Source organism: Microcaecilia unicolor, chromosome 3, assembly GCF_901765095.1.
Source record: "Microcaecilia unicolor chromosome 3, aMicUni1.1, whole genome shotgun sequence".
NCBI lineage: Eukaryota > Metazoa > Chordata > Amphibia > Gymnophiona > Siphonopidae > Microcaecilia > Microcaecilia unicolor.
In genome coordinates, this window is record NC_044033.1 from 498,328,113 (window position 1) to 498,342,386 (window position 14,274).

The 14,274-nt window shown below is 42.5% G+C and overlaps 1 protein-coding gene across 2 annotated transcripts in view; it reads left to right on the top strand.

Annotated features, from left to right (window-relative positions):
• The window catches only part of EPHA7 (EPH receptor A7), a 419,947-nt gene that overhangs the window by 5,825 nt on the left and 399,848 nt on the right, over positions 1 to 14,274 (top strand). For both annotated transcript variants that reach the window (XM_030199089.1, XM_030199090.1), the window contains exon 3: positions 4,127 to 4,796. In XM_030199089.1, the coding sequence (XP_030054949.1) occupies positions 4,127 to 4,796 (670 nt within the window). The remainder of the gene's footprint in view (positions 1 to 4,126; positions 4,797 to 14,274) is intronic.

Consider the following 14,274-nt stretch of genomic DNA (forward strand, 5'->3'; position numbering starts at 1 on the left):
CATGCATATTCATTGTGGATATCCTGAAATCTCAACTGACTGGTTGTCACCCAATACAAATTTGAGAACCACTGCCCTAAACCATTTTGTTTACCAGATTATATTGTAAGTACTAACCGTGCATTATAGGCTTCTTTGCTTTGTGAAAGAGGCTAATGCCTCTCACTTGCATTCTTTTAGTACTCATGCCAGACAGCTATGAATCCAATCAGGCTAATTGTCGTAAAACATACATAGTTGTGCTGTGTTCATTGGAATTTTAATATTCAACAGCATGCATGAATTAAAAAAAAATATATTTATTAATTTAAAAAAGATATATAAAACCAAAGCAAGACTCCAACATCAACCATTGCTGGAACATACATCATAATATCATCACAACCATTCAGATAAACAGCAACTCAAATAACAATATTGCCGAATCCCATACCTTCCCCTTCTCACCTCCCTCCCTATTAATGCTAACTCTTTGCATATCCATTCAGGTTAGATAGGAATCTTAGGGCCCCTTTTACAAAGGCGCGCTACTGTTGTTAGCATGCGCGAAAAGTAAGCATGCGCTAAGTCTAGAAATACCTGTATATTCCCATGGGTGTCTCTAGTGTTTAGCGTGAGCTAAAAACACGAGCGCGCCTTTGTAAAAGACGCCCTTACTATATATAATATCCATGCTTAAGAGAATTAAGCTACTCCCTCCTAGTCTAGCATCCTTCCATGTCCCATAAGCTTCCCAAATTTTAAGAAATATCAGCAAGCTAGCTCAACGCAAAGCCGTAAGCTTGGACATATATAATCAAGTTTTACATTCACCTTTGTCATAGGGGGGTACTTCTGGTTGTTTCTATGCAGCTGCTAGCAATAACCTGCTTGCTGTGAAAACACAGGCGGCATGCATTCACTTTTAATTTAGTTATTTTGATTCTGCAAAGCTGTAACATAGGAAGACATTAGGTATGGAACATTTTTTTAAAGTTTTCAAAAACATTTGAAGGTATGTATTAACATTTATAATAATAGATACATAATCCACTGATAGCGTCTAGAATCATCTCATTGACCAATCAGATGATTGTCTGAATCAGAGTGTCATTAGAAAAAAAAGCCCAAGTTTTGACTTTGTTTGAAGCGCCTCATTACATAGTAACATAGTAGATGAAGATAAGCATGGTCCATCCAGTCTGCCCAACAAGATATCTTGTCTCATAAGGTATGATGTGATACTTCATATGTATACCTGATCTTGATTTCTCCTTGCCATTTTCAGGGCATAGACTGTAGAAGTTTACCCAGCACTGTCCTTGTAAAACTTATGAAGTTGTTGTTGAATCCTCTGAAAAGGGCCACTCCAGCCCACCCAAATCTATTCAGCCACGATCAGGGTACAGACCTTAGAAGTCTGCCCAGCGCTGGCCTCCAACTTCTCATTGAATAACAAGTGAAGGCATGCATTAAGCTGTCTACGCTATCTTACAAGCGTTTTTGTTTTAAAACAGACATGAGATATAACTTTAATCAAATAGTCCTGTGGATGTCCTGATTTTGCTTGCAGTAGACTAAGCTGCTCTACATGAAAGGAACCTTGTAATTGACATCTTTATTGAAGGGTTTGGGTGTGTTCAGTTTTTATGTTTGAAAATTTACCATTTTAAAGGCTATGAGGGAAATTCAGTAAAGAGCGCCCAATGGAGTGCCATGAAATTAGTGCTAAAAATCATGGTACCAATTGGTTTTATATAGGGGCATTTACATAGGTAAGTGCTGTTGCAGAATATGGGAATAAGGTATTGTTTACACATGAACATGTAGCCATGATTACTTATGCCATGTCAATAGCTGGCTTAAATGTTCACGGCTATGTGGCACCATGTTTTTTTTTTGTTACATTTGTACCCCGCGCTTTCCCACTCATGGCAGGCTCAATGCGGCTTACATGGGGCAGTGGAGGGTTAAGTGACTTGCCCAGAGTCACAAGGAGCTGCCTGTACCTGAAGTGGGAATCAAACTCAGTTCCTCAGGACCAAAGTCCACCACCCTAACCACTAGGCCACTCCTCCACTTCACAAGCAACCTATGGTATTCTGTACTTGATTGGTGAATCTGGTAGAGCCACCTATTTGCCAGCCCATGCTGTCCCATGCTTCGCTTATGTGAATGTCCTGGATTGGCCACTGTTGGAAACAGGATGCTGGGCTCGATGGACCTTTGGTCTTCCCCAGTATGGCAATACTTATGGACTTACCTGCTAAAGTGAATAAGCGCGTATTTTATAGAATTGTATCTAGCACATATTTGGGTAATTTGGCTTGATATCATTTGTGCCACTGCTAGACGTTATACTGGGCTGAAGCTCTGGAATTCTATCCCTGCTCATACCAGATCCCTGGCACAGTGTGATTATGATCATGATTATGATTATAGCAAATATTTCTAAATAAATACATTAGTGGTGCCTCTTTCCCATGTATGTGCTGGCGTTCTCCAAAACCCACCCGAAACCCACTGTGCCCCCCTTCACCCCTTAGGGCTATGGTAGTGGTGTACAGTTGTGGGGAGTATGTTGTTTTTTTGGGGGGGGGGGAGTTGGAGAGCTCAGCACCGAAGGTAAGGGAGCTATGCAGCTGGGAGCAATTTGTGAAGTCCACTGCAGCGCCCTCTAGGGTGCCTGGTTGTAAAATACTCTGGCATCTACCTGTAGGCGTGAATTTATAGAATTGCCTTTTATGAGTGTGTGTGCATAGTCACTTTCAGCACAATTTCACAGCAGAAACTGCTGCTTTAATTGAAGTGAGTGAAAATGTGCCAGATTAGATAGTTTTCTATTTTTTGTATATGTAGAGATCTGATCTCTACATATAAAAAAATACTAATCTGATTTCTTTTTAATATAATTGGATTCTTTTAGAGCCCTGTTTACTAAGCCTCGCTGCAGGTGCACTAGTGATTTTAGCATGTGCTAATGCCAGAGACACCCATATGGGTGTTTCTAGCATTAGCGTGCTTTAAAAACGATAGCGCGCCTTAGTAAACAGGGCCTTCAGTCTGGTCTAAGCCACGTACACTGTTCAGATGAAGCCCCTTAAAATACAGAAGTAAATACATTAATCATTTAAGGATGGACTCTCAAAAATGATCTAATCTAGCACATTTTCATTTACTTGTATTAAAGTAGCAATTTCTGCTGTGAAATTGTGCTGGGAATGAATTATTTTATAGCCTGTACAGTCATTTGCAAACTAATGTTGTTCCATTCCATTTTATTTATTTGATATACCTCTTGCTACAAGGTAATTAAGCGGTGCACAAAGACAACAGTCAATAACATGCTTAATATAGTTAAAATAATTACAACTTACAAAATGAAAACATAGCAATTGTAGAAAGCAATGTGCATTTGGTAGCAAATGTATGTATCGGTGTACCGATTAATGTGCCAAGGGTATTTGCAGATAGGGTTTTTTAAGGTATTGATCATATGAATGTATAATGGCATGTACTCCATTAGTGTATATATATATATATATATATATATATATATATATACACTAATACTTTTAAAATATAAAATTTGCCTACATCCCACCCGTCTGTGGCAGTGTGAAGAAAAAGTTATTTATAATTTTGATCACTGAGGGCCTCTTTTACTAAGCTGCTGCAGAAGTCTGGTGGTAGTTCCCACCCCCGGCACATGCCATTTCCGGTGCTACAAAAATATTTTCTATTTTTGTAGCACCAGTGTTTACCAGGCGGTAGTCGATTACTGCTGGGTTAGTGCAAGAGCCCTTACTGCCAGTGGGTGGCGGTAAGTGCTCCCCCCTGAAATGACTGTGCGATAAGTGGTTCACTTATCGCATAGTCATTTCTATTTAAAAAAAAAAAAAAAGACATACTTTTACCTGCTAAAGGGAGTCTCAGCATGCGCCAAAAGCATGCACTGATGCTAGCGCGCCCCCCCCCCCTTTTATTGAAGCAGACTTTTAAGATCATTATGAAAACTCTGAACTCACGGACATTAAAAAAAAAGTAAGACCTTTGATTTTATATTTTTAATATGAATAGCTTTACACCCCAAAAATATTGGATTTATATAGGATTACTTTCTGTTTGATTTTTTTTCCTCTAACAGTGGGAAGAAATCAGTGGACTGGATGAAAATTACACACCCATACGAACGTACCAGGTGTGCCAGGTGATGGAACCGAACCAGAACAACTGGCTTCGGACTAACTGGATTGCAAAAGGAAATGCACAAAGAATTTTTGTGGAGTTGAAGTTCACGCTGAGGGATTGTAATAGTCTTCCTGGGGTACTAGGAACGTGCAAGGAAACCTTTAACCTGCATTATTTTGAAACAGATTATGACAGCGTTAGGACCATAAAGGAAAGTCAGTATGTGAAAATTGACACCATTGCAGCAGATGAAAGCTTTACACAGGGCGACCTGGGTGAGCGAAAAATGAAACTCAACACTGAAGTTCGGGAGATTGGGCCCTTGTCCAAGAAAGGATTCTACCTTGCCTTCCAGGATGTAGGGGCCTGCATCGCGTTGGTGTCTGTCAAAGTTTACTACAAGAAGTGTTGGTCCATTATTGAGAACTTGGCTGTTTTCCCAGATACGGTGACCGGCTCTGAATTTTCCTCCTTGGTTGAGGTGCGGGGCACTTGTGTGAACAGCGCAGAAGAGGAGGCAGAGAATTCTCCTAGAATGCACTGCAGTGCAGAGGGAGAATGGCTGGTACCTATCGGGAAGTGCATCTGCAAAGCGGGCTACCAGCAGAAAGGAGACACATGTGAACGTGAGTACAGTTCATTTATCTTTCTGTTTTCATGTGTGTTAGCTAGAATTATTTTGACTGCCTCCCCCCCCCACCCCATCCCCAACTAAAACATCACTTGTTTTTCTTAGGCATTCAAATAAATAGCAAATTTCCATAAAAGATATATCGGTATTTGTGGAGCACTAAACTACAGAGTGCTTTGAGATCAGGTTTAATGAAAAATGTAATAAAAATTCACATTTAAAAAAAAAATGAAATTTTTATCTGATTATACACTTTGAGTATTTGCTGCTGTATTTCATATCTTGACGAGCTCAAATCTGGTTTTTTTTTCCTACTTAGTTGTAGTATTCCTTCTATCCCTGAAATAATGTATTAAGTACACTTTGGGCCCTGTGTACTAAGTAGAATCGTGTTGGTGCCCGCAATATTCCTGTGGGCGCCTACACAGCGCGCCCTAGTTTTGTGCACGTGCTAAAAACGCTAGCGCACCTTAGTAAACAGAGCCCTTTGTTTGAATGATTAGAGTTTATAGATGCTGCATTGTATGAACAGATTTCATGAACATTCTCCACTGAACAAGAAGGAGATTTACAAGGGCATTTTTGAAAGAGAAGGACGCCCATCTTCCCACACAAATCGGGAGATGGGCGTCCTTCTCTCAAGGTCGCCCAAATCGGCATAATCAAAAGCCGATTTTGGGCGCCCTCAACTGCTTTCCGTTGTGGCGAGGACCAAAGTTCACGGGGGCGTGTCAACAGTGTACCAAAGGCGGGACAGGGACGTGGTTAAGAGATGGGCGTCCTCGGCTGATAATGGAAAAAAGAAGGGCATCCCTGACGAGCACTTGGCCGACTTGGTCCCTTTTTTTTCATGACCAAGACTCGAAAAGGTGCCCGAACTGACCAGATGACCACCGGAGGGAATCGGGGATCACATCCCTTACTCCCCCAGTGGTCACCAACCCCTTCCCACCCCCCAAAAAAAATTAAAAATCATTTTTTCCAGCCTCTATGCCAGCCTCAAATGTCATACCCAGCTCCATCACAGCAGTATGCAGGTCCATGGAGCAGTTTTTAGTGGGTGCAGTGCACTTCAGGCAGGCGGACCCAGGCTCATCCCCCCCCCCCCCCCCCCCACACCTGTTACACTTGTAGTGGTAAATGGAGCCTTCCAAAACCCACCCGAAACCCACTGTACCCATATCTAGGTGCCCCTTCACCCCTTAGGGCTATGGTAGTGGTGTACAGTTGTGGGGAGTGTGTTTTGGGGGGGGGGGGGTTGGGGGGCTCAGCACTGAAGGTAAGGGAGCTATGCACCTGGGAGCAATTTGTGAAGTCCACTGCAGTGCTCTCTAGGGTGCCCGGTTGGTGTCCTGGCATGTGAGGGGGGACCAGTGCACTACGAATGCTGGATCCTCCTACAACCAAATGCCTTGAATTTGGTCATTTTGAGATGGGAGTCCTCAGTTTCTGTTATTGGTGAAAACCGGGGACGACCATCCCTAAGGTCGACCATCTCAACATTTAGGTTGACCATCTCTAAGGTCGACCTAAATGTTCAGATTTGGGTGTCCCCGACCATATTATCGAAACGAAAGATGGACGCCCATCTTGTTTCGATAATATGGGTTTCCCCGCCCCTTCGCCTTAGAGATGGACGCCCTTAGAGATGGTCGTCCCCATTCGATTATGCCCCCTCTTAGCTTACATCTTTCTCAGCCGTAGCTCAAGGCAAGTTACATTCAGATACTGTAAGTTTTTTCTTGTTCCCAGAGGGCTTGCACTCTAACTTTGTACCTGAGGCAGTGGAGGGTTCAGGGCTTCTTTTACAAAGCCGTGCTAGCGATTCCCATGCGGCAAATGAGAGGAAGCCCATAGGAATTGAATGGGCTTCCTTTCATTTGCCGCACCGGGAATCAGTATCGTGGCTTTGTAAAAGAAGCTCTTGCGACTTGTCAAAGGTCACAAACGGCGGCGGTGGCGGGATTTGAACCTTGCTTCCCTAGTTCCTACCCTGCTTCTGTAATCTGTGGGCTGCTCCGCACAGGAATGTTTTCCACTGTTATTAATTAGTGCAGAGGTCATTAGTTTTCCATCCCTCTCCTTCTACTGCCATAATATAGATGAGTTGTCAGTTCTATGGTCATCTTACAAGGTCTATAAAACAGAAGGCTTTTATGGTCAGTAGTGTGTCTCCTTGTATGAAGGGTAAAGGGTCATGGATTTGCTATACCACCTGTCTGTGGTACAACAAAAGTAGTTTACAATTATTAAATGTAGTTAGTTTCTCTGTCCCTAGTGTGCTCACAATCTAGGGGCCTTGTTAACTAAGATGCGCTAGGGTTTTTAGCGCATGCTAAAAATTAGTACGTGCTATTGCTGGAGACACCCATAGGAATATATGAGCATCTCTAGCATTAGCGCGCACTAATTTTTAGTATACGCTAAAAATGCTAGTGTGCCTACAGCATGGCTTAGTCAACAGGGCCCCTAAGCATAGCCGCCGAGAGGGGGGAGCAGGGGGGACAAAATTCCCTGGGCCCGGGCCTCCAAAGGGGCCCGACGCCGCAGTCCCACCCGCCCTCCGTCATCGACCGTCTGCCCCCTGCATTGAAATCGCATTCTCACCTCCGTGAAAGCAGCGCAGCAGGCAGCAGAAAGCCTCCCTTCGGCCCTCCTTCCCTCCCTATGTCCCGCCCTTGTCTGACGTAACTTCCACGAGGGCGGGAAACAAGGAGGGAAGGAGGGCCGAAGGGAGGCGTTCTGTTGCCTGCAGCGCTGCTTTCACGGAGGTGAGACTGTGATTTCAATGCAGGGGGCCCGGCCCAGTGGCGGACAGAGGGGGAGAGCGGCGGCAACCTCGGGGGGGGGGGGGGGGGAGTGGTGGCGGCGACCTCGGGGGGCGTGGCAAGGGCGGCATGGGTGGAGCTCCAGGGACGGCCTTGCCCCGGGCCCGGCCCAGTCTCTCGGCGGCCCTGCCCCTAAGTTTTTTTGCCTGGTCAGTGGAGGGTTAAATGACTTGTCCAGGGTCACAGGGAGCATTAGTGGAAATTGAACCTAATTCCCCAGGTTTTTCAGCCCACTGCATTAACCATTTAGGCTAATGCTAGGCTAATCAGGCTGTTGTGAGATAATTCTGAACCTAATAGAGAGGATTAAAATGAAAATAGGGGGCCTGTGGTGTGAGAAATAGAGCTGCCATAGTTTACATATAGGGAGCAGAGGTAAGAAATGTATTTGTACTGTAATAGCAATATGAAAAGCGTGTTATCAAATCTTGGAAGAACGTGCATATCATTGAAATTAGTTATTTATGAAATGCCAGAGCTGTTTTGCTTGCTAAAGGCGGTTGTTTAATGCATCAGAACCTTCTGTTCATGGTTTTTGAAGAACAGATAAGGTGGGGGGGGGGGGGGGGGGGGGGTTGGAAGTTTCACCATTTAATGATTTCAAAACCACAGACAACAAGCATGATACAGGCAATAGGACTACAAATTCTCCCTCTTCTGCAGAGACTGAAGGTAAGAAGATAATTGAGGTTCTGTTCCTTGGCCTCCCTTGTGAGCTGCCAGTAAAGGTGCGGATCAGTGCTTGCTGTGACAGTGGTGTGTTTTATAGTGAGCTGGATAACAAAGTGATAAAGGGGATGGGACAACTTCCCTATGAGGAAAGGCTAAAGAGGTTAAGGCCCTTCAGCTTGGAAAAGAGATGGCTGAGAGGAATATGATAGAGATCTATGAAATACAGTGGAACGGGTAGACGTGAATTGCTTGTTTACTCTTTTAAAAAGTACAAAGACCAGGGGACACTCAATGAAGTGACATGGAAATACTTTTAAAACAAATAGAAGGAAATATTTTTTCACTCAACGAATAGTTAAGCTCTGGAACTCTTTGCCGGAGGATGTGGTAACAGCTGTTAGCGTATCTGGGTTTAAAAAAGGTTTGGTCAAATTCCTGGGGGAAAAGTCCATAGTCTGCTATTGAGACAGACATGGGGAAGCCACTGCTTGCCCTAGGATTAGTTGCATAGAATGTTGTTACTATTTGGGTTTCTTCCATATATTTGTGACCTAGTAAATGCAGTTAGCTTAGCTGGGTTTAAAAAAGGTTTGGATAATTTCCTAAAAGAAATGTCCATAAGCTATTATTAAGATGGACTTGGGGAAAATTCACTCTTTATTTCTAGGATAAGCAGCATAAAATCAGTTTTACTGTTCTGGGATCTTGCTAGGTACGTGTGTGTGGCTTGGATTGGCCACTATTAGAAACAGGATTCTGGTCTTGATGGACTTTTCCAGTATGGCAAGTATGTGAAAGAAATCATAAGACTTATGTTCTTATGATTTCTTTCACATAAGTCATCAACTAGCCTTCAAGTAGCATTGATTTTTCAGCACTGTTGACCTCACCCAGGTTTAAACTGAAAATCCAGAGGGCAAAAAGACTATCCCTGTACCAGTAGGGATGTATATTTGTTATTGCATGTTCAATTCACTAGTGTGTTTTAAAGAATTCCATGTACACAAAATTGATTCAGTGCATGCATTACAAAAACAAAAAAAAAATGAATGTGTGAAATGAACCAAAAAGAAATTGCTAAAAAATTGGGGAAAAAACTGGAAAATCCCCCCCCCCCCCCAAATGAATCAAAGCATTTTTTGACTATGCACATCCCTAGCAAACTTGATTCTGCCAAATATTCCTGGGAGCCATCAGCAGCACCTTCTGCTCACCCTCTCGGCTGTTTTTTTCTGTCACTTTGTCAGATTAATACGTAATTGCTTTAGAAGCTCCTAATTGATATCTTGGCTTTATCTTATTCTGAGGAAGTGATGGAGAAAGATCTTGCAGGGGACCTTTCTGCCTTTTGTTGGGACCCAATTAATCCATTACCTCAGGCTGTTTATGTTTCACAGATAGTTCCTGGCGCTATATTAAGAGATTTTGGATTTAGCTAATTTTATTTCTTCCAATCGTGTAGCTCAAGGTGAGTTACATTCAGCTAGAACATTTTTCTGTCTAAGGGGTTGATGCAGTATATTTGCATGTGGCTTCCTATCGCAATCGTAATGCAAAAATTTAGCTCCCCAATGTAGTAACCAAGAAGGTGACATGGAGGCTGGAGTGAGTGGGTATTGCTTCTGCCTCCAAACTTTAAAGGTGCACTTTGGGGGTTCTGGGGGGGATTGGGGACAACTTGGGCCCCTGGGGTATTTTTAGTGGGATCAAGGAAATGGTGGGGTCCACAGATTACCAGGGAAATGTTGTGGTAAGGTTGTGGACCAGCGGACCAATGGGCCAGCAGGCTGCCAGGGATGTTTTTAGAGTCAAGAGGTTGGGGATGTACTTGGCCACTAGGGATGTTTGTGGAGTCAGGGTAGGGGGTCCTCTTGGGTCACAAGGGTATTTTAATGGGGTTGAGGGAGGGGGTGGGGGTCACGGGCCACCAAGAAAATCCTTGAGGTGGGGAGTGAGGACCAGGGACCACTGGGCCACTAGGGAAATCTTTATGGTGCGGGTGGAGGTGTCAGGGACCAGGGGATACTGGGCCAGCAGGGATGTTTTGTGGGGTCAGAGTGGTTCTGGAGCATTGGGGGGTGTGAATCAAAGGGTCCAGGCCACCAGTGATCTTGGGTCATTCGAGGTAAAGTACTTCATCTTTATTTATTTATTTATTTTAAAATTGTATAAACTGCGCTATATCAATTCTAGGCTTCTTTGTGCTTCAGGGAACAAGACTAGCATGGCAAAATCTTGACTAAACCGCTGCAGAAAATTATAGCATCAAATCCTAAGTTTGTGGAAGAGGCAGTTGACTTATGACCTGGCTTGGCCACTGTTGGAAGCAGGATAGTGGGCTAGATAGTCCATGAGTCTGACCCAGTATGGCTATTTATGTTCTTATGACTTGCATAAAATCAGAAGGAGCCACATTGGGGTTTGAACTGGGATAAAGCCGCAGCTGTAACCATTAGGCTGTTCCTCCAAATTACAGAGACACAGCTACAGTTCTCTTACAGTATGTAACTCACTGCCTGCATGGCTTTGCCTTTTTAAAATGGAAGTGAGAATTTGAAACCTGTGCCTGCAAAGAAATAAAACCTTCACCTAGCTCAGCATGCCCTGAAGAAAAGAATGGTCGGCTGCAAGCTCAGGGCTGGATTTACTGCAGCACACAACTGTATTATTGCACGGTGGCACACATTAATGCACAAGTTCCCGTTATATGCAGTGGAACTTATTTACTAAAAACGCATATTAAGGACTGGATCCCTTGGGTTCCAAAACAAATCCACGTGGAGCACTATTCTATAAAGGGTGTTCTGAGTTGTGCACCATTTATAGAACAGCACGTAATGCTGGGGTCCGTGCTAAATTAAATCTTGGTGCAAAAGTTAGACAAGGATCCCCAGATTTCTGTAATACTATTATTTATTACATTTGTATCCCGCGCTTTCCCACTCAAAGCAGGCTCAATGCGGCTTACATAGTAATGGGAAGAACAATATAAAAATGTAATATAACAAATATAAGAGCGTAATAAAAGAGATAAGTAGGTAAAGATGTGGAAGGAAGGAAGGTGGGAGATTTAGTCTGGAGCAATGTCGTTGTCTTCTGGATATGTGTTGGGTAGATTAGTCTGGGTCATTTGGATAGGCTTGCTTAAATAGATGGGTCTTTAGTGGTATTCATCCCAGAGTACTGACAGAATTGAAAAATGAATTGGCGGAACTATTGTTAGTAATATGTAATTTATCTTTCAAACTGAGTGTGGTACAAGAAGATTTACTGCATGCATCTTTAGTGAACACCCCTGACCTGCCTTTTTCCCCTCCCATGGCCACACCCCTTTTTGAGCTGCACACTAAAAAAAATTGCTTGCAGATCTTTATAGAATAGCATCTAGCAAGGTGTGCATGTAAATCCAAATTCCTTAGCGTCCCTCTGGACAGGCCCAGAATGGCTGGCGTGCACAGCCCATCAGTCATTCTGGTCTGGTCTGGAGAGACTAAAGGAAAGTAAATTAGCAGGTAGGACCTAATTTATCCTTGTTGCCAATTAACGCCAATAATTGTTAATGCCCAGTTATTGGCACTAATTGGCTCGTTAGGCAGTTTATTTACACGTGCATCTCAGAATACCCTTCAGTTTTGCCCATGTTAATTTGGGCGCATTATACAGAATCTGGGGGTAATATTGTTAAGCTGTGCTAACTCATGTTGGTAAATGTAGACCTTAAATTTTATGAGTCTGTTTTTAAGAAATGAAGAGGTGTGTTAATTTCCACCCGCCACCACTTCCTTAGCCCCCTACTAAATAAAAAGAAGTGAAGGTTAACAAAATAGTTGTAGGTAATAATTTTTATTATTGTTTTTGATTAGTCCAACACAAAAAAGCTATCACCCTGTATTTTTTGTTGACCTCATATTTTTGCATATTCAAAAGATCTAACATGGTAACCACACTGCTAAATGGAAAAAAAAAGTTTAAAGAAGGTGATGCTGCACTTTAGCTAACAAAGAAAACAAAACAAAATTTAAAATCCCATAGTCCAGATGCTCAAAAGCTAACGCTGGCGCAAGGAGCGATTAGCGCCTGAACTGCGTGCATGTTAGTTGCAGTCATAGAACCCTCCAGGGCGTGTGCACTGAAGATCAGCACATATTGTATTTAAATGCATTGAAATGGATTCAGATCACAGCGTAGAAACTTTAATAAATTGACCCAATGCAGACTGAAAACAAACTACCAGTTTGGAGATAGCGTTCTGGTTTTGAGGAGAGGATTTCCTCTGCATTTTTCATGTTAAATTGCCTTTTTTGGCTTTGTATGAAAGGAGAAAGAAACCCTGCACCTATAGTGCTGATAGTGAGAAAAAAAACATATCTGCAAGTCCGAGCAAAGCCAGGTGTGAAGATGGGCATTGGCATTTGTTTTCCTGCTTTTTTGGTGTGAGCTTCCTAGGTGATTTAAACTGCGAAACGTTTTTGGGGGAGGCTTATATTTCATGAGACAGTGGAAGGGTGCCGATGTGCTCTTGGACCTCCTGTTTTGTCTGGCGCATGCACACAGGAGTTTCGATGTAAGTGCAGCTCTTCTTCACATTCGTCAATCATGTTCCTCTTCCTTGCTTTTACTTTACTAGGGTGCATAAAATTTGCATCCCATTTGTTTTGTGCAGTGGACAGCTAGTTTTTGGCACTGTTCTTGTGCTATGGTATATGTATTCTTGCCTCTAGTGCAGGAGTTTTCAGCATGGGGCCCCATAAAACTTAAAACAGTATGTTAATTCAGTTGATCCAGGAATTGACAGTCTCGACAGTCTGGACTTCCACATGTATAATTCAGTACATATGTTTCACTAAAAATGACTTTTCTTGAAAAGCTATTTGCCCTACTGCTTTGTCACCCTCTTATCACCATGCATATCTCCCTGTACCTCATCCACCCCACCATCATCCTGTTAGACTGTTACTGAAATGCTTTGATGTTTCACTTATATATATACTGTTATTTATCAACATTTGCCTATTTCTGATCTGACGAAGAAGGGCTACCTTCGAAAGCTAATCAAAAAAATGTATTAAGTTAGTCCAATAAAAAAGGTGGTATCTTATTTTCTTTTCTCTGTTTTATTTTATTCTGTTTCTATTGATTACCTTTACGCATGTAATCATGCACTTTACAAAACCAGAACACTGTACCAGTGATTTCATAGTAAGACTCCTGAAAGGTAACTTTAAAACAATACAGGAACGTAAGACCTTTGAAGTCAAAATGATTAAATATTTTGACACCCACCAGACAGGACTTAACAAAGATCTTGGTTTTCTGGCCCATTATAAACCATAAAATTGTATTGCTCTGTTTGTCACCCTCCTCTCACCTACCCACCCCCATCCTGTTAGACTGTCACTGAAATGTTTTGATGTTCCCATGCATATCTCCTGGTCTCTCTCCCCCTATCCACCCCCATCCTGTTAGACTGTCACTGAAATGCTTTGATGTCTCATATATACTGTCATCTACCAACACTTGCTTATATCCGATCTGACAAAGAAGGACAACCTTCGAAAGCTAATCAAGAAATGTATTAAGTTATGTCCAATAAAAAAAGGTATCATCTTATTTTCTTTTCCATGTTTTATTTTGTTTTATTTCTATTGATTACCTTTAAAAGTAGACTAACACGGCTACCACACCTCTTTACGCATGTAGAAAGCTGAAAACTGCTCCAACTTCTGATATTCGCTTTTTAACTTTTGCGGGAAAAGGAATTAGCACCATCTTCTATAAAAAAAAAAGGCAGGAGGTAACCTAACTACATAAGTATTTAAGTACATAAGTAATGCCACACTGGGAAAAGCCCAAAGGGAGGGTCCATCGAGCCCAGCATCCTGTCCACGATGTTTCAGGCGTGTGAGTACATGTGAAAATCTACTCACACGCCTGAAACATTTCAGCTTACTTTGTTGAGATGGCAGAAGATAT